The sequence below is a fragment of the Setaria viridis genome, chromosome 5, assembly GCF_005286985.2.
Source record: "Setaria viridis chromosome 5, Setaria_viridis_v4.0, whole genome shotgun sequence".
Lineage (NCBI taxonomy): Eukaryota > Viridiplantae > Streptophyta > Magnoliopsida > Poales > Poaceae > Setaria > Setaria viridis.
Genome location: NC_048267.2, coordinates 42184851 through 42204764, shown reverse-complemented (window position 1 = coordinate 42204764; position 19914 = coordinate 42184851). Strand labels below are relative to the sequence as shown.

General features: G+C 48.0%; 4 protein-coding genes, 1 long non-coding RNA gene and 1 pseudogene across 5 annotated transcripts; 4 read left to right on the top strand and 2 right to left on the bottom strand.

Moving 5' to 3' along the window:
* Positions 1-2259: 2259 nt before the first annotated feature.
* LOC117857063 (ribosomal lysine N-methyltransferase 3) lies at positions 2260-4983 on the top strand. The gene is made up of 6 exons (XM_034739542.2): positions 2260-2403; positions 2491-2863; positions 3169-3365; positions 3526-3671; positions 3781-3845; positions 3927-4983. The coding sequence occupies exons 1-6, from the start codon at positions 2381-2383 to the stop codon at positions 4599-4601; spliced, it is 1479 nt and encodes a 492-aa protein (XP_034595433.1). The 5' UTR covers positions 2260-2380; the 3' UTR covers positions 4602-4983.
* Positions 4984-5529: 546 nt separating this feature from the next.
* LOC117857066 (uncharacterized) lies at positions 5530-6852 on the top strand. The gene is made up of 3 exons (XR_011898244.1): positions 5530-5960; positions 6368-6448; positions 6530-6852. It is a non-coding gene; the product is annotated as an uncharacterized lncRNA (long non-coding RNA).
* Positions 6853-8278: 1426 nt separating this feature from the next.
* LOC117857064 (uncharacterized) lies at positions 8279-11693 on the bottom strand. The gene is made up of 3 exons (XM_034739543.2): positions 11457-11693; positions 9837-10416; positions 8279-9446 (listed from the first exon to the last, which is right to left on the bottom strand). Exons 2-3 carry the CDS (start codon positions 10407-10409, stop codon positions 8592-8594), a joined length of 1428 nt encoding a protein of 475 aa, XP_034595434.1. The 5' UTR covers positions 10410-10416; positions 11457-11693; the 3' UTR covers positions 8279-8591.
* Positions 11694-12548: 855 nt separating this feature from the next.
* On the top strand, positions 12549-13750 carry LOC117855811 (extradiol ring-cleavage dioxygenase-like; annotated as a pseudogene).
* Positions 13751-13844: 94 nt separating this feature from the next.
* Positions 13845-14689, bottom strand: LOC117855810 (uncharacterized). The gene has a single exon (XM_034738198.2). It carries the CDS (start codon positions 14616-14618, stop codon positions 14004-14006), a length of 615 nt encoding a protein of 204 aa, XP_034594089.1. The 5' UTR covers positions 14619-14689; the 3' UTR covers positions 13845-14003.
* A 2029-nt stretch (positions 14690-16718) lies between these two features.
* Positions 16719-19895, top strand: LOC117854482 (extradiol ring-cleavage dioxygenase). The gene is made up of 3 exons (XM_034736689.2): positions 16719-17181; positions 19015-19385; positions 19464-19895. The coding sequence occupies exons 1-3, from the start codon at positions 16789-16791 to the stop codon at positions 19654-19656; spliced, it is 957 nt and encodes a 318-aa protein (XP_034592580.1). The 5' UTR covers positions 16719-16788; the 3' UTR covers positions 19657-19895.
* The last annotated feature ends 19 nt before the right edge of the window (positions 19896-19914 follow it).

Genomic DNA, 19914 nt, shown 5'->3' with positions numbered 1-19914 from the left:
CACGCCACCGCAGCTACGCCTCAGCGCCGTTGTAGCTCGGCCAAGCTCGCTGCGGGAGCTCGACCGCTCGCCCTTGCCGCCACTACTTGGCTGCATCCCTTGCCGAAGATTGGCATAGTGGAGGTGGAGCGCTGCTTGGGAGGACAAGGCCGCGGGCATTGACCGTTGGGATGAAGCCGCGGGCACCTTCTCCCTGTGCCTTCCTCCCTCCGATCCTGGCAGAGGCGGCCGCCGGCTCGTGCATGGCCTGCCTGGCCTCCCCATCGTCGTGGTGCTACTGCTCGTCGACCCGGCTCTGCACGATGGAGGTGCTCGCGTGCGCTCAATGGTGGGTATGGCGGGTGAGCTGGCGATAGGAACATAGAAGATGCGCCAAGCATGGGGACGAGACGGAGACAGCTTGAGCATGGCGCTGCCACCAACGCCGGGAAGATGCAGATGCTGCCAGGCTCCACCACTTTGGCGGTCGCGGCCTCGCCTTTGCCCTCTCCTCCCTCCTGTAGCTGCTCCCCGCCGTGGCCTTCCGGTCGACACGGGCGAAGGGATCGGCGAAGGAGGCAGCGGCGAAGAACGAAGGAGGGTGAGCGTGTTTTGGTGCGTGACGAGAAAACACCAGGGGGCACCGCAACGAGACCATCGAGCCTGCACCATGTGGAACGACCGATTTTGACGTTTTACGCGGTGCAAGCTGGCGAGCCTCTTTTGCATCGTGCAGACCTGACCATAAGGTCAACCAGTTGGTTCACCAGCTGGGCCTAGCCCAACCTCCGTCTGGGCTACCAAGCGAGCTCTACTTATCCGAGAATCAGCAAATCAGAGCTACCAAGCGAGCCCTACTTTTCTGAGAATCAGCAAATCAGCAATGGTAGCAGCTAGTAGCCCTCCGGCCTTGCACCAGGAATAATCCAAGCAAGAAGTTGATTCATGCATGATCCCAATTACCACCAGCACATGATGAGTGTATGAAAACACAGAGACACACAGGTGGTTAATCCTTGGTGTAATGATGTCTGAATTCCACAGCTGCAGCCCATAATTCAGGCAGTAAAACCCCTTGTCCTCCGTCTCGCTCGCTCCGGTCTCCAGCCTTTCAGGTGCCCACTAATTCAGGCTGCTAACCCCTTGAATCGCGGCGTCCTTGCATTGTGCTCGAGAGCTGAGGAGGAGAGGCGCTTCCTGTTTCGCTCTAGCGCTTGTCTTCTCCGCGGGGGGTAAATGCCATCAACAGCTACCTGTACAGGACGTATAAATTTCGCCTGCACCCCGCTGCGCAAAAGCGGGCCGGAAAAAGTTGGCGATCGATTCGATTCGCTCCCCCTTTATTCTCGCTGATACTTATTTCTCTACAGGATCGAGCTGTACGACCGTGGCTAAACCTTGCAGTTCAGCTATCTCAGCGGCTGTGGCAATAGTAGTGGCGACAGTGTTGCTCACTTCCTCGGTAGGAGCGCTCAGAACTGAATTTCAGAAGAAATGGCTGTGGCCTGGCCTAAATCAGCCAGTGTGCTCCAGTGGTTAAGTCCAACACGGAAGAAGTTTAAGTTAGACCATCGTTAACGCTAATCCAATGCTGTAGCTTCATCTCGTGGGTGACGGATATGGTCCTATTTGCTGCATTATTTCAAGTTATTTTTACTGTAGATTTTATGCATAGGCTGCTCCGTGGCTGCTGTTCATTTTTACTCTTTTTTTTCCCTTTAAAGTAAACCATAAAAAAATAAAACAGTAGTGGAAATGCGACGGTTGACCTGCGCGGCACCCTGACAGAATTTATGCAGGTGACATTAACATGGCCAAAGCAATTGAGCCCTTGTTTAGGTCACCCCCAACTCCTAACTTTAGCACTATACAAAAAGAAGATTCTCCATCACATCAAACTTGCGGTACATGCATGGAGTACTAAATGTAGATGAAATTAAAAACTAATTGCACAGTTTTGTTGTACTTTGCGAGACGAATCTTTTGAGCCTAATTAGTTAATGTTTGGATAATAATTCACAAATACAAACGAAACGCTACAGTGTGCTACAGTGTTGTAACAGTAATTTGGCACCTCCAAACTTTAGCAACTAAATAAGGCCTGATCCCGGCGAACTTGAATGGCAGTCATGGTTGCCTGTACAACTGTACTACTGCAGCGTGCTCCGGACTCGCCGCCACACGTGACAGTTCCGCGAGTGTAAGCTTGTAACAGCCCATATTCACGCTAGGCTATGCAAAAGGTGAGGCCCAATATTGTAACGGACTAGACACAGCCCATCATGAGCCCACGCGATACTTCGTTTCCTCACGGCTCGAACCGACCGAGCCACTTCCACGATTCTCCGAGACGAAAACGGGCAAACCCCACCCCAGGACGGACCCCCTCGCCGCCGCCGCCATGGACGCCGCCGCCGCAGCACGGTGAGATCCCTCTCAGTCTACTCCTCCTTAATACTCATCAAAGTTGCCCCCTATAACGGCGTTCCTTATCCGCGCCGCCGCCCGCAGCCGCCTCCGCGCCTTCAAGCGGTGGATGCGCGCGCACGGCGTCGTCTGCAGCGACGCGCTCCGCCTCGACGCCACCGACCCCCTCGGCGTCCACGTGCGCGCCGTCACGCCGCTCCGCGAGGGCGACCTGGTAGCCACCATCCCGCGCGGAGCGTGCCTCACCCCGCGCACCACCGGCGCCGCGGGGGCGATCGAGGCCGCCGAGCTAGGCGGGTGCCTCGCGCTAGCCGTCGCCGTCATGTACGAGCGCGCGCGCGGCGCCAACTCGCCGTGGGACGCCTATCTCCAACTGCTTCCTGACCGCGAGTCCGTGCCGCTCGTGTGGCCGGCTGACGAGGCGGAGCGCCTCCTCGCCGGCACCGAGCTAGACAAGGTGAAACCTATTCTTCTTGTACGACTAAGCTGTACCGTTGGTATCTGTATGACTGCATTCTATGTTGCAGTGCACTATGATACTTTTGAATGAATTTATTTATTTTTCCCTCCCCGACTAAGTTTCTTTTGTAAGAGAACGAACCTTTTCTCCTTGGTTGTTTCATAATACAAGCTAGTCAGTAGTTTCTAATGTTGTTTGCTCCAAAATTGCACCATCGGATGCAATGCACATACCTTCGTGTTGGTATTTTCCTTTATTGGCTAAACATGGAGATGACTCTAATAACATAAATTTCTAGGCAGATAGTGAAGCAGGACAGGGAATTCCTTTGTGAGGACTGGAAAGAATGCATTGAGCCCCTGATATCATCTGGAGGGCTGGATGTTCACCCAGATGATTTTAGCTTGGACAAATATTTCGCTGCAAAGACCCTTGTCTCTTCAAGGTCCTTCCAGATAGATAACTATCATGGATTTGGAATGGTTCCACTGGCTGACCTGTAAGTTTAATGGTAATTCTGTAATTAAATCATTTTATTTACCTGGTTATTCTTTGTAGTGTTAATGTATGTGTCTGAAGTCTGTCATGTTAACATGTAAATGTCCTTATCCTACATGGTTATGCTACTAATGAAAAATTTCTATCCATCTTCTCCCCAGTTTCAATCACAAGACTGATGGTGAACATGTTCACTTCACGTCTGCATCAGATGACTCAGACTCAGATGGTGAAGATCATGATGAACAGAGTGATGCTTCTGCTGATGAGCAGTCAACTATAGAAAATCCCTCAAACAGTCCTTCAGGTTATATTCACAAATATATGGATGTTTGTCATTAGATCTTATCTAGATTTGCTATTGATTGGTGGACAGCTTCACTCATTAATTTCATACTGTTGCATTTGTTATAAAGGCTCAAGAGTTGACGATGAAGATTTGGAAATGATTGTTGTAAGAGATGCCAATGAAGGGGAGGAGGTAATGCTCATTGCCACCTTGCTAGCTATACTTTTTTCCTTCCGACTAGTAACGTCTATTTCCTGATATCTTCCATTCTAGGTGTACAATACATATGGTACAATGGGGAATGCTGCTTTGCTTCATAGATATGGTTTTACAGAACTCGACAATCAATATGACATTGTCAACATTGACTTAGCAATGGTTAACAAGTGGTGCACATCCATATTCTCCAGTCGACATGCAAGAGCAAGGGTATTGCTATGGCGTAATCTGGGTTATTCTGGTTGCACTAGCCAGGATGCTGAGTACTTTGAGATTTCATATGATGGGGAACCCCAGCTTGAACTTCTGATCCTCCTTTATATCATCAGTTTGAAACCTGATGTTTATGACAAGTTAATCTGTGTGGCTCGTGATTTAGTTGGCGATGAAGAGCATGATAGTATTCGTAACGTGGTTAAGTTTGTCGAAGTAACAAGCTCCACTCAAAATTCTGAACTTAATGGGCTTGATGAACTGCATGATGTGAAGAAATTTCTGCATAGTGAGGACATTTGTTCTGCACTTCTATCACTTGCTGATGCGAGGGAGAGTCTCTATGGCTCAAACACTTTGGAAGAAGATGAGGAAAAGCTGCAAGCGTGCTGCATTGTCAGTGAAAGGAAGCTGTATCATTCTCTGGTGCTGCGGGTGAGCGAGAGGAAAATACTTTATAGATTGCGAAAATATGCCTCTAGCAGGTCAAAGACCAAGAAGAGAAAACATCCCTAGTGTTTGAAGTCGCAGTGTACTCACTTGGTGAGGCTTGAAAATTCTTGGACAATCGAGCTGCTTGTAATGCCTCCTTTTCAGATTACCACGCAGTTGAAATTTTTGGCCGTTAAGATATGACAGATTTGATTGTGACGTGTTTGATTGCGGAGCATTCCCATGAGCCATTTCATACTAATACTGTTGTAACATGTAATCCTTTTCTCTCCTTCTGGCTTTCTGCTTTTCTTTCCTTGCAGTGGAGTAAACACAAGGCATGCGTTGTGTCCTGTAGAAGATTAGATACTTGTGGCTAGTGACGTGTGAGACATTGTATTATGATTCGGTTCTGCTGATAATGCAAACTTTCTTGATGGGTTATAAAATCACTTGATTCATAGGAGTTAAGTTTTCAAACAAATGCGATCTGGCAGAGGAAGAAACACGATCGAGACCATCTGTTCGATGGGACAAAGGGAAGCCTCTATTGATATTTGTTTGATGGCAAATAAAAAGGATGATGTCAAGTCGTGTCAGATGCTGTCGTGGCATCAACGGCAGCGTGAAATAAAATGGCCGTGCAGGAAGTTACCTGAAATTTACGTGATGCATTGTTTCTTTCTTTCCGACAGGAGTTAAGACACGCTTGGCTGCTGCGTTCGGCTGGCTGGCTGCTGCGGCAGACAGCTGCTGCGTGCTGCAGCTGCTGCGGCAGAGAGCCGAGCAGCAGCAGCCAGCCGAACGAGCGATGTCTACTTCTACTCTATTAATGCACCAACTTTTTCTTTGCTATATCCACCCCATCCAATGCCCCACACAGAGATGTTCTTTCTTCATCCACCCCGATCAGTACACCCAGGAAATCAACTCTGTTAAAATCTAAGGTCCAGATTTATTCTCAGATCTTCTCTCTCTTCCTCGCTCAAATTCAAAGGCCCAGGTTATTTGGATCATCCCGTACCCCTTCCTTCGCCCGCGCGCACTCCGGGACACCTCACGCTCGCACGGTCGCCGGCCCGTCCCCCGACTCCTCACCTCCTCGGTCAAACCGGCTCTTCACCTCGCCCGGCGGGGGCACTTCGCGACCGGCGATGGCAGAGCAGCTTACCTGGGACCTCCCACAAGCGCCGGGGGCGGCGAGCCGGAGACATCCGCGGGCAGTGGCGGCGACGGTGAGCTCAGGTGAGAGAGGAGCGGCGTCTCGGCGGCCACCTCCCCCATCCTTGCGGAGATCGACCTCCGCTTCCCCAAGTCACCGCTTCGCTGCTGCATCCATCGATCAGCTCCCCGTCTTGCTCCCCCTCCCCATCTGGCGACAAAAACAGCAAGGCGGCGAAGATCACGCCAGTGCGAATCGCATGCAGGGTCTCAGCATCGAAGGTGTGTGGTCTCATCCCATCATATTTGCTTGTGCGTACTACTTTTCCCTGATTCATTCTGTTAGTTGTGATTCACTAATTCCTACAGCGTTTAGCTAATTTGCCCTGTTTCTTCACAACAACGTTAGATCTGAATGGCGTGTATAGGTTTTAGTTGGTCATGGGTTGCTAGATGTTTTACTCTCTCTGATATAAAAATAGAAAGATGGTATTGAGAGTTAAAAAGAATTCTGCATGGTATTGTCCTATGGTGGCTTTATTGCTCTGGTTGAAGGCATTATCCTATTGAATTGAACTATAGCAAGCAAATTCCAAATTTCCAATTAAGCTTAATCTCTGGAATTGTAACTAACATATAAATTAATCTGAGTTAGTATGTAAGCTCAACCAATTTTCTGCTGTGTTCAGAATCTGTTTGCAATGCCATGGCCGCCACGGCAGAGTTTGGGCTCCACCGACTATGGCCTCTAGGCCAAGTACAAGGTCAAGGTGAGTTCTTGGTTTGGTCCTGGTGGTGTCTGCTGTGGTTTGATCCGATCTTCAACTGACTTTTTTGTGTGCTGGTTGCAGGTGTTGCTTTCAGTTCTTGATGAGCTCAAGGCGCAACAGGACAGGTACAACGTCATGGTCGGCGGTATAACGCCGACGCCGCTCGGGAATCTCGCGTTTCTGATAGAAAAGGTGGGGTTTGCACTGTTAATTTTGCGTGATCAATAGTCTAATCGTGGACTAGAAAACTGATGAAACACATGGAACAAGCAGTTGCCATTGATCTTATTCCGTGTAACTTCTAAAGGAAAGAGCTTGTGAAATATGTTATTATAAATTCTCTATATGTGTACAACCGAACATTTTTCATTGGCTGAAACGGTCATATGAACCATTCATTCACATCTCGTTGGCTGCACCTTTATTTATGTTGCTAAATTACTGCCAGTATCAAAGACTCCAGCCTCCAGCTGATGGTTTTCAATATGCTTTTCAGTTGCCCGAATAAATTGATTATATTCAACATTTGTCATCTGGTATATCCTGGTGCTCATTACTAAATATCCTGTTGGATAATTCAGTTTCCCATTGATTCCACTACTGATCATTATCTTTTGGTTAGACATTTCTGCTTGTAGCCTGTTCTCCTGTTGGATCTGAACCACTCTCTCACAGCCAGAACCCCTTCACAAATTAATTGTTGTGACATAAATTTCCATAGGGCAATATTTGTAGGACAGATCGATCAAATGCAGAACTGAACAAACATTTGCTGAACCGCAGAACAGAGCAGCTGAAAAAAATAAGGGAGCATCATTTTCGTCGTCAGAGAACCAAAATAAAGCAGAGGAAGCGTCATCACTACATGTAAAGCCGAGCAGTGTGTGTAACCATTCAATTGCAGCAAATAAATCAGACTTGGGACACACAATTTGAGTTTGACCATCTCTTGGTTCCGGATTCATCTAGAAACGTTTTGGATTCAGGGCGCGTTTGGTAGGGATCTAGATTCTCGTAGAAACGTTTCGGATCCAGATTCTCTTTGCAAACGTTTCTCGTATGAATCAGAATCACTTTCATAGAATCGTTTGGCTAACTGACTATTGGAAGGCATTTAAAAACAATATATTTACATGAAAAAATTATAGAAATTGATATATTTAAAAAAATATTGATTTTTTGTGAGCGAAGGACGTTTAAAATGCGATCCATTTTAACCTGTTGCGCTTAAAAAGTACCGATTGAAATGTTTATAGATTAGATGGGAGGTAGGACAAGAATCGGAATCATGAGAAACTACCTGGGTGGTGATTCTGATCCATAGTAGAAAAAAGCAGAAAAACTAGAAACGTTTACGTTTCTAGTTGGAACCAATCCCAGCGTTTCTAGTGATTCAAAGAAGAATCGTAATTGATTCAGCCAGCCAAACGGGCCTCAGTTTCTACCTTGAAACGTTTCTTCGGTGAATCACTGAAATCATTTGGCCCACTCGATAGATTCTGATTCTGATAAAGGATGATAGCTGAAATGAGAAGTGAATCAGAAACGGGTGAAACACACTGTTGCCTGTTTCTCGCTTGTAGTGTAAAAAGGTGAAACGTTTCTCCCATTTCTGATTCGAAACATTTCAAAAAACATCGTTTGGTAGGATTCTAGTGATTCCGGGAAGAAACTGTTTCTTGCAGCCAAACAAGGCCATGTCTACTGTTGAGGTGAGCAAAACCATAGCACTTCCTGGACAACGCAGTGTGATGATTTTTGTGGTGTCTACAATCATCTTTATCATTTTGCCTAGCTGGTAAATTGTGATTGATATAACAACCTTTCCAATGATTGTACTAGGAGCTTCCTAAATGTACTAGGAGCTTGATATATTGGAGATTGTAAAGAGTATCTAGCACATATGAGCTGGTAAATTGAACCCGTAGCGTTAGCACGGGCAATATACTAGTCTCTGAAGTATGCTTAGGAGGCCTAAATTGTACAAAGCTGGATGTTTCTTTGCAGTATGTTTTTAAGAGGCCTAATGTGTACAAAAGCTTGAGGAATGACTAGTTAGAAATCTCAAGCAAGTTTCTGAACGATCTATCAGTTGAAGTATAGCTATCTTATTCTCATGTATTCACTGCGGCAGCGATGAGTATCAGGTATACCCCACCCTCCAAGCTTCTGGGAGGCGCCATTTCTTGTGCCAATAAATTGACACCCTTGACCACAACGGGAAACCAAAACTGTAGTCTAGAGGTTCATCTGCCAGCCCTCCAATGAACAGAGGAAGCCAAACATACCGGGAGTCTCTCAAGTTCGATGGACTCCACCTATCCGCCATGAAGATAAATGTACCAGGCAAACCAGGGAGGGGAAGCACAAATGTGCTTTGAGATAAGAATGTTGTCAGCCGGTAAAACCTGTTGCCTCCAACACAAGGGTTTCCCAGTGTCTCCCATGGCCCCATGATCGAGTCTGCAGCATGTGCCAACGCCCTGTTGGGAGCCCAGCCTGAGCAACCAGAGGTGATCATGTAGTAGGTTTCTTGGTGCTTGAAGACAGCCGGAGCTTCCCGAAATCGCCTTATTAGTATTCTCTTCATTGCTGCTGTGATGTGAAGATAGTCCTCTGTCAATGGACTAATGTGGAGCTCAGTATTGCCACGAGAAGAGTAGAAGAGGTAAGCCGTTCCATCATCATCTTTGAAGACCGTCATATCTCTACTCTCAAAACCATGTGGGCGAAAGCTGTAAAGGTAAGTAAAAGGTCCAGTCGGAGAGTTGCTGACAGCCACACCAACAGAAGCTTTGGTATAGTTAGCGTCATCTATGTGCATCCACATGATATATTTCCCAGTGTGATCATTATATATCACCTTAGGTCTCTCAAGCACCTTCGATTTATGAAGATCGTGGGTGACATTAGTAGGCTCTCCAGGAAGCACAATTCCTTCATGAGTCCATGACCATAGGTCCTTTGACGAGTAGCAGCTTACTCCAATGATGTCAACCTGGCAAATTGGAAACAACCAATCATCACTGCATGCCTTTGTACTAAGCTTCTAATGCTATCTCTCTTTAGACTTCTCAACTCTTGTCTAAAATACTGCCTATTCTATGCATTTCCCCCTGCTGCGTCCTAGCTAAATAAATGTCAACATGATAATGATTCAGCATTTTTTTCTTAGAATAATCGGAGGGCAACTAAGCCGTTCTATCTACTTCCTCAATTCCTGTCACAAGCCTCAAACAACTTCTGTTTGCAACTGGATTGAAAATTACTGATTAGCACCAAACTACATGTAACATAAATTACAACCACGGGGATCCTTTATGCCTGAAAAAGATTACTAAGAGAACAAAAAAAAACCAAAGACATGCATGTTAGAATTTCTACTGACCCGTTGTGCTCCTTTTGGGTGAGCTTGGTATGTCGGTCCATCTTTGTTTTCTCCATACCAATAGAATTTGGCGGTCTTGTCATCATACATAACCCCACCACCATGGGCTTGAATGGCATTTCCATCGGTGTCCAGCCACACTCTACCAGGATAAAAGTACATGGTATCATTTCCCCCTTTTGTTGGGTCCACAGCAGTTCTTTGATCAGGGAAGAACAATGCATGTACTGCTGAAGACTCCTCCAGATAATCATCTATAACCTTTAGTTTCTTACGAGGCCCCCGCCTTTTCACTGCACGAGGATTCACCTTGTGAGGAGGTGGCAGGTGGAAATGATCCTCCTCAATGTCCTCTAATTCTCTGGTCGCAGGTAGATCGCTAAAATAAGTACGGGTCTGCCTCTGCCCACCGTCTGCTTGATTTTTAAAGGAAAGGAAGCAGACAAAGAGACCAAAACCCACCAAGCTCCATGTAATACAAGATAATAAAGGTCCACGTCCTGCATCAAAACTGAGGGCAGATGATTTTCTCTGTTTGTTCCTCATCTTCTTTCTCCCCTTACTAATCTTCATAAGAGAACTGCAGTAACAAATCAACTATGTTTTGATCCATATGAAAATGCTGAACTGAACTAACCATACAAAGTAATTCAAAATAAATAAACAAATAATAATAGGAGCATCGCCAATATCGGGATAATAATCATGAGAAAACTTTGGAATATGAGAGTGAGGTGACTTCTGAAAGATATATAATGAAATTTTAGCTAGGTTGCCAATTGATCATGACAATGCAAGTTTGCCTGCACACAAATAGTGCCCCCCAAAATATTGATTGAAAGAAACTAAACATAAACTTGTAGCGGAGGTGCATCTATCTCAAACTAACACTAAGAAAACCTTGGATAGCATGTAACCAAAATAAGCAATCTGTTTTTGCCAAATGTTTTTTTTCCCTTTCATGAATAGTATTAAATGAAAACATTCAAACAGCGTATCAAACAGTTTCACAGAGATGCTTTAACATACTGCTTGGAACAGCAATGCAAAACAGAGTAGCTGAATTAGGCCATCAATCGTAGTAACTGAAGAACTTCAATAAACTCTAAACTAGTTCACGGTGAGTTAACGATTGAAGTTTAGCTCCCAGCATGACAAACAAATCACATAGGGTTGTTATACATGGTCACATGTCAAAACTAACTAGATTATGAGCACACTTTTTCCCATTGCAGTAGCGCACAGCATACAAAGAGAAAGCGAAGCACAAAAAGGGGTGGAACACACCTAATAGGCTAACCATCCCGGCTGCAGATCTTGCAAGTTAGTCCTACCGTTGCATGATCTGCGCACGGCCCCGCCGCCCGCCCACCTTCAAACATAGAACCAAAGCAAACGGCAAGCATCAGTATCGAGATTCGAGGTTGGCAGCAGCAGCTGCTGCTTATACGAGCAATCGGTCCGTCCTGCTCGACCACCGAGCCAAACAACCGATGCAATCGACCATGAACTGCGCAGAGCAGGTGCCGGTGAGGGGCAGAATCCTTCCGCCACCCGTTTCCCCCACTGCCTGCACGCACACAGGGAGCACCGGAGTAGAGTTGGGAGATTTTGCCTTACCTTGAGCAGAGGTGGGGGAGCGCCGCTGCGCCGGATCTAAGCAAGACGAGCAGTTGGGCGGGCGGGGGCGCGGCGCGGAGTGGAGAAGCAGGTGAAGTCGTGAATACGAAGGAGAGGGGATTGACCCGGAACGGAGATGTCGGGAGACCGGCGTCTAAAGCGGGCGTGTTCGAGACGTCAGAGTTCAGACGACGAGGTGGTATGTCCTCGACGGCTCGACCACTGCGTATATCTATCTGTATCTGTATACTTCTGTAGGGCTAATCTGGATACGTTGTATTACGCCAAGCTCTCCAAAGATATCATTTGTTATACAGAGAATATCATGGTGATATTTTAAATCAATGTTAGTTAATTATTATATTAATCATGTCGATGAAAAATGTATGTGGTTTTCAAAAGCTGATTTTCGTATCAAGCTGTATCTCTATGAGAATACTCTTTGTATTTCTCTGTCTCTTCTTTAATTGCTTGACATATCAGCAAAATATCCAATGTGACACATAATTAATATCCAGCATCTGCCATTGAGGTCTAAAAAACAAATGGGTAGAAAGGTTGGGACTTCGCGTATCCAATCTTAGAGTGTATCACTATATGTATGCTTATCTAAAGATAGTATAACACTATAATCTATGACAATGCTCAATGACCAACCGTAACACATTTACATTTTTTAAAGTCTACGGATCCGCATAATCATGCATAGATCTTTGTTATTGCACGCATTTAAAAAAAACTTAAGGAGACCAAGACTAGCTACTAGTAAGTTTCATTTCCCTGCATTTAACGTTTTACTATCATGTAAGTATGTTTACAGGTAGCATCTAAACTGAGGTGGTGGCCAAAAGAGATGGCAGCCATGTGCGGAGGAAGACTGGCTCCTCGGCCTAGTCAAAGCAACCGGCCACGGCCAGGCCACACCCAGGTCTCTGCTTCCTGCTGAAACCTACAGTCGCCAAATTGTAGAACCCATTTACTTCCTGCCATCACCGCCTCACGTCATAGCTTACGAAATCACACGCCACGAAGGACCAGCAACCGATCGGAGGTGTGACCGCGAAGCGCCGGATCGAAGAGCCTGATCCACAGGCCTGCCAACCAACAAGCACATGAAACGAGCTCCGGTTAGGTCGCGATGTCACCCTGCGAACTCAAAGCAGCAGCGTAACTCTTTATGCAACGCGCGAGAGCGGCAAGCCGGCGAAGGGCGAACGCTATTTAAAGGAAGCAGCAAGAAAGCATCCCAGCCAGCAGCCACCGTCAACCGCTATCATCCAGCACGACGCCGCAACCACATATAGCAGTAGCGTCCCTGCCGACTGCCGTGCCGGCCAAGGATCGACTCGGAAAGCCATGGACACGTTCTACATCTCCCACGGCTCGCCCACGCTCTCCATCGACGACTCGCTGCCGGCGCGCCACGTCCTCAAGTCGTGGGTGCCGGCCGGCCTCGCCGGCCCGCAGCCGCCGAGCGCCATCCTCGTCGTGTCCGGCCACTGGGAGACGGACACCCCCGCCGTCAACGTCATCCGCGGCACTAACGACACCATCCACGACTTCTACGGCTTCCCCGCCGAGATGTACAAGGTACAGGCAGCTAGCATTTCCGGCCCTGCTCACGTTCTGGACCACTTCTCCTTCGAGCGAACGTGGCAATGCCATTACCGTGCGCACAGCTGGCGTACCCAGCGCCGGGCGCGCCGGACGTCGCCGAGAGGACCAAGCAGCTCCTCGAGGACGCCGGGTTCGGGCCGGTGGCCGAGGACCGCCGCCGCGGGCTCGACCACGGCGCGTGGGTCCCGCTGATGCTCATGTACCCGGAGGCGGGCGTGCCCGTGTTCCAGCTCTGGGTGCAGACGGCCGCGACGGCGCGTACCACTACGACCTCGGCAGGGCGCTGGCGCCGCTGCGGGAGGAGGGCGTCCTCGTCGTCGGCTCCGGGAGCGCCACTCACAACATGCGCCGCATCCTGCGCACGCTCGCCCCGACCAGCCACGAGCCGGCGCCGCGGTGGGCCGCCGAGTTCGACGACTGGCCCAGGGAGTCCCTCCTCGGCGCGAGGCACGACGACGTGTACCTGGAGGTGGCGCCGCACGCGGAGGTGGCGCACCCGCAGCCCGACCATTTCTACCCGCTGCACGTCGCGCTCGGCGCCGCCGGCGACGGGTGCAAGGCTGAGCTGATCCACCACAGCTGGTCCAACGCCACGCTGTCGTACGCGTCGTATCGGTTTACCACCAAAAACTGATGGCTTCGTGTGCTCGCGTACTTCGATGACACTGCACCTCTGCATCAGATCCTGTTCTTGCAATCGACTCTGCACCCACCGACTTCTTCCATCACCATACCAATGGTGCTTTTGACTTGAATGATAATAAAAAAAAGTTCTCAAATTGTTGATCAACTTTATTATACTTTAACATTAGAAAAAGACTCAGGCCGTGTTTCAGAAAAAGAAAAAGAAAAGGTCATACACGTACTCCAATACTAGACTGTAACTGTAAAACTATACGAGTGCGTGTGGACTGTTCCAATCATAAGCACCTACACAGGCTTATGTTGGACTGGGGCGTAGTGGGCGTACGGAGGCCAGTACAAGTGAAGCTCCATCTTGTACGTCACCGTTCGTCCCCGCAGATCCACCGGCGACGACCGGACGTAGCCCAGCGCGTACGCGAAGTCGCCGGTGCCGCCCACCACCGGGTAGTCGGACGGCCTGGTGTTGTACGTTCCCCCGAGGACCGACACGGAGCCCCGGTGGCCGCGGTGGTCGACGGTGATCTTGGCCAGCGACAGGCTCTGCAGCCCGTCGAGGGTGGTGGTGATGGAGCTCCCCTCCGCGACGCCGGCCACCGGAGAGGCCCTGTCGGCGCGCACCGTGAGGTAGTCGCGGAAGACGTAGATGGTGCCGAAGGGCGTGGTGGTCTGGCTGACGCCCGCGCCGGCCACGCCGTCGACGACGATGTACGCGGTCTTGTTGATGGTCTCCTGCTGGTACAGCGTGAAGCTCAGGGTCTTCCCGTGGCTGCCGCCGTCCCTGCTCTCGTTCTTCCCGAGCGACGTCGTTGCGGCTACGGGAGGGAACTGAAATTGGAGGTGGTGAAGAAAGCCGACCATCAGGCAGAGCAGCAAGCTCTTGGCAGCCCTCGTAGCAGCCATAGCAACCGATCGATTGCTCTAGCCTGAGGATTGTTGTGTGCCTGAGGCTTGGGTTCTTGGTGAGGAGGTAGAAGCTTTTATACACTGCAGGGATGCAGACAGGATGGACTAGCGAACATTTCTCAAGCAGCTGATCTTGACGAATTGAAGACTAAGGCCTTCAAGAAAATTGACTGATCGAGACACGTTCACGACACTGGACATTCGGTCGCCGTCCAAGTAGAACTTGATCATCTACGGTAGACTTATGGAGGTGTATCCTTTAGCTAAAGTTTAGTCCATATCACATCGAATTTTCAGAGTCTAATTAAGAGAACTACACATGAGGTAATTATAAAACTAATTACACGATGGAAGCTAATTCGCGAGACGAATCTATTAAGCCTATTAATTCATCATTAGCAAATGGTTACTGTACCACCACATTATCAAATCATGAACTAATTAGTTTTAATAGATTCGTCTCACGAATTAATCTCGATCCGTGCAATTGATTGTGTAATTAGTTTATATTTAATACTTCTAATTAGTATCTCAATATTTGATGTGACAGGGACTAAATTTTAATCAGGTAACCAAACGGGACGTGAACTCCGAAGACCCGTGACCTGACCTCAACTGCCGCTGCGTACCAGCTTGGGCCATGTTTAGTTACTCCCAACTCCCAACTTTGACACTATGCAAAAAGAAGATTCCCCATCACATCAAACTTGCGGTACATGCATGGAGTACTAAATGTAGATGAAATTAAAAACTAATTGCACAGTTTTGTTGTACTTTGCGAGACGAATCTTTTGAGCCTAATTAGTCAATATTTGGACAATAATTCACAAATACAAACGAAACGCTACAGTGTGCTACAGTGCTGTAACAGTAATTTGGCACCCCCAAATTCGCCGAACTAAACACGGCCTTGGTTGTTTCCATTGGAAACCGTCAGTCGACCGGGCGATTGACTTTGCTCCATCTGCATTGATGCAATGATGAGATTGACACTGGACTGCCGTGGCGTATATGCCAGGGTGTTTAAGCTCGTCTCTTTTTTTCCCTTTTCTTTTCCTTCGAAGCTTTTCATTTCCTAAGACCAGATGTGGGGCCTAGATCGAGCCCAGCCGTAATTTTGGCCTGCGTGTCTCGGTTAGGGCATATCAAGCCCATAATGAAAAGACCGGCCCAACTAAGAGGCCCGTCTCTTTCCCGTCAAATAAAATCCCCTTTAATTCATTGTTAGCGCCATCACGAAAATACGCCATCGTGGGTGCGTCATTGCTTACACGGCAGTGACTACACGACGTGGGCCGGCAAACCGAACCGATTCCGACGAAAAGGCCAGAAGAAGATTCGTCGTGCTGCGCGTGCAAGGGGTGTTTGGATTCCGGTCCAACTAAAATTCATGTCACATGGAATATTTGGAGGTTAATTAGGAGAATTAAATATGAACTAATTACAAAATTTAATTATACAGATGAAGGTTAATTTTCGAGACGAATCTATTAAGACAAATTAATCAATCATTAGCACATGTTTACTGTAGCATCACATTGTCGAATCATGGACTAATTAAGCTTAATAGATTCATCTCGCAAATTAGCCTCCATCTATGCAATTAATTTTATAATTAGTTTATATTTAGTACTCCTAATTAGTATCTAAACATTCGATGTGATAGAAATTATAGGAGGTTCTAAAGAAACAAATGGAACCTAAACTCACCTCCTCTACCCACCAAACATTTTTTAGGTAGCAGTGTCACATCGGATGTTCGGATGCTAATTAGGAGAACTAAATATGAGCTAATTATTAAATTAATTGCAGAATCCCTGGGCTAATTCGCGAGACGAATCTATTAAACCTAATTAATACATCATTAGCAAATGGTTACTGTAGCACCACATTGTCAAATCATGGACTAATTAGGCTTAATAGATTCGTCTCGCGAATTAGACTCCATCTATACAATTAGTTTTATAATTAGCCTATATTTAATACTTGTAATTAGTATCAAATATCCGATATGCCGTGTGCTAAACTTTAGCGTGATGGCGGCGTACACGTCCGTCGATCAAAAATCATTTCTCGCACTGCTTCCCACCGGAGACCACCAAACAAAACGCGACGCACGCGCGCGAAAAGCCTGTTTGGCAGCAGCAGCTCGTGCCGCGCGGGATTAATGGGGCAGAACCAGGCCAGAGCTGCGGCTGCCAGACCCAAACCAGGCGCGCGGCACGCGACGCGGGAGGACGAGGGGCAGAAGCGCGGCGGCATCGGGAGGCCAGGCGACGCAACAACCACCGCAGCAGGCGCCGAGGAGGGAGCACCAGGCCCGGCCATGGACACCTTCTTCCTGTCGCACGGCTCGCCGGCGCTCGCCATCGACGACGCCATCCCGGCGCGGCACTTCTTCAAGTCGTGGCTGCCGGAGCGGGTCGCGGGGGACCGGCCGCCGCGCGCCATCCTCGTCGTGTCGGGACACTGGGAGACGGCCACGCCGGCGGTCAACGTCATCCGCGGCAGCAACGACACCATCTACGACTTCGGCGGCTTCCCCAAGCCCTTGTACCAGGTCCTCCGCTCGCCTACCTCCCTAACCCTCTCTTCCTCCTCCCGATTCTGTTGGGATCCTCTGGTTTGGCATCCGTTTGGTCCGCAATTTCAGATTGGCAAGTAAAATTGTTGCTCGTTTGGATCTCTCAGCGAGCTGTTGTCTTCCTCGGGAAATAGGGACGGGACGCGCCAAGTGTGCAGAGGAAAAGGTCGAAATTGAGTTTCCCTATTCTCGTAGAACGGCTAATGGCGGTGGATTATATGATTTTAGCACTTGATCGTTGCCGTTCGTAGTTGAAATGGTTCGGCTAAGACAAAGATGTCCTGTACTTTGAATTACCTATCCGATCATGAGCTCTGTAGGCGAAGAAAATGGGGAATTTGTCATGGCTCCATATACAAAATATTCCATGCTGTGCTTAGATCATGTGCTTGTTTTTATCTATACTATGGATTATTAGAACCAATGGTCTGGTCAACTCAACATGAAATTCAGATTGTGAAAAATGTGCTACGCTTGCCATGTGCTGTGTCAGATTCATAGGTCCATTCACAATTATCAGCATGCCCTGCGGCTGAGTCGATGAGATATCTTATCGGTTTATAATAGTTTACATCAAGCTAGCCTGAATTTCACCAACCCCGGTGTCGGTGTCCCATCTCCGGATACATGAGCTACGTAAGCATATAGGCCCGCTTGTCAGCAGCAGAAACCAGGACATTGATGCTTCATGGGTATGGTGCCATATTTACGCACATCGAGGTAGGTAAGGTGCGCTTGTCACTAGCATTTGCGGGGCCTTAGATTAGTCAGCCAGCCTTCCAAGACCATGTGTTTCCATTTTTTTTTAACATCTCAAAATCGAAAACGTGAAAAGGATCTTTGCCAGTAAGGTGTCCTTTTGCTGTGATTGTATCTCTACTGAATTCTTTCGCAGGCAGAAGTTTCACTAATAATTCATAGTTTCGCTACTATTCTGTTGTAACTCAACACCTTTGCTTTTGCTCTCTTTTTTTTACATATAAAATCGACAGTAGTCCTGTTTGTCCTTCCAAAAGAAAGTCATAATTTAGCTACTGTTACTACTGTACTTTAGTACATTCTGCTATAATAATGCTATAATGTAGATAACGGTTAAGATATCACTATATCAGACTTGTTAGGTTTGAGGTCAATTGAAATTTGGTATTTGGTATTTTTGAACGTGTGGTTAGTTAAGCGCATTCATTTTGTAGTTACTTTTTTGTGCTTGTTTGACCTCTAAGTTTCAATTCCACTTAGTAGAGACATCCACCAACTCTTTACTACTGGCTGGTAGTCTATGCTTCTAGATAACGTATGTGTTACTCCTGCTCCTTGAGAAGGTAGGTTGCAGCTAATATGATACTCAGAAAAAAATGTTTTAGGTGCCATGACAAATCTCCACAATGCAACTTTGGCATAGCCTGTCTGTGGCCTGCTCACATACCCTAGAGATATCGATGGTCGATGGCGTATCTATGTTGTAGCTCATTACATCCTTTTTCATCCAAGGGAAACTTTAAAAAATCATAAGTAGCTGTGTTGTCTTGTAAAAAAGAGTAAGAAAAGTTCTATTTCTATGGCACATACGATAGAACAATATAGTAGTATTACCATGCGGGTACCTGACTAGCTTGATTTGCTATCAAAATTCAGACAAAAATGTCCACCGCATATTCAAAACAAAGGTCAATCATCGAGCGGCTACCAGAAATTCTTGATGACGTTTCTAGTTCATTCAGTCTTCCGACGAGCATGCTTGAATTGCTCTGAAGTCTGAACTTTTCCTCTCTGATCCTGAATCAACTCTTTGCCACTGTCCTCGTCCAGCTCAAGTACCCCGCGCCTGGCGCCCCGGACGTGGCCCTGCGGACCAAGGATCTCCTGGAGCAAGCCGGGTTCGGCCCGGTGAAAGAGGACCACAGCCGCGGGCTCGACCACGGCGCGTGGGTGCCGCTGATACTCATGTACCCGGACGCCGACATCCCCGTGTGCCAGCTCTCGGTGCAGACCGACCGCGACGGCACCTACCACTACAACCTCGGCAAGGCGCTGGCGCCCCTCCGGGAGGAAGGCGTCCTCATCGTCGGCTCCGGCAACGCCACCCACAACCTGCGCAAGATGGGGCCGAAGGGTTCCCCCGTGCCGCAGTGGGCCGCCGAGTTCGACACCTGGCTCAAGGACTCGCTCCTCAACGGAAGGTAAACCTGAACTGATCACTGCTCAGAGCCAAGCAAGACGTGAACCGATGCTGATGATGATGCGGTCGTCTTGGTCAGGTACGAGGACGTGAACAGGTACGAGGAGAAGGCGCCGCACGGGAAGGTGGCGCACCCGTGGCCGGACCACTTCTACCCGCTGCACGTCGCGCTGGGCGCCGCCGGGGACGGCGCCAAGGCGGAGCAGATCCACGAGAGCTGGACCAACGCCTCGATCTCCTACGCTTCTTACAGGTTCACCACCAACAACTGACGGCCTCGCTCGTGCCCGTCGGTACAAGTACAGCACCTGCTAATTAATTTGCTGAACGCTTGTGAACCGTGTCATTATCATCCATGATCGTGTGTATACGCACGCTTGTAGCATTATTGTGCTTTCAGTAAGCCCTCTGTGACGTACGTAGCTTGTGCATCAGAGGCCATGTCTCGTGTTTGTTTGATTTGATTGTATCGTCATTGAGATGGCTAATTTCAGAAAAGCTTTTTATGGTCCCTGTGGAGTCTGGCATAT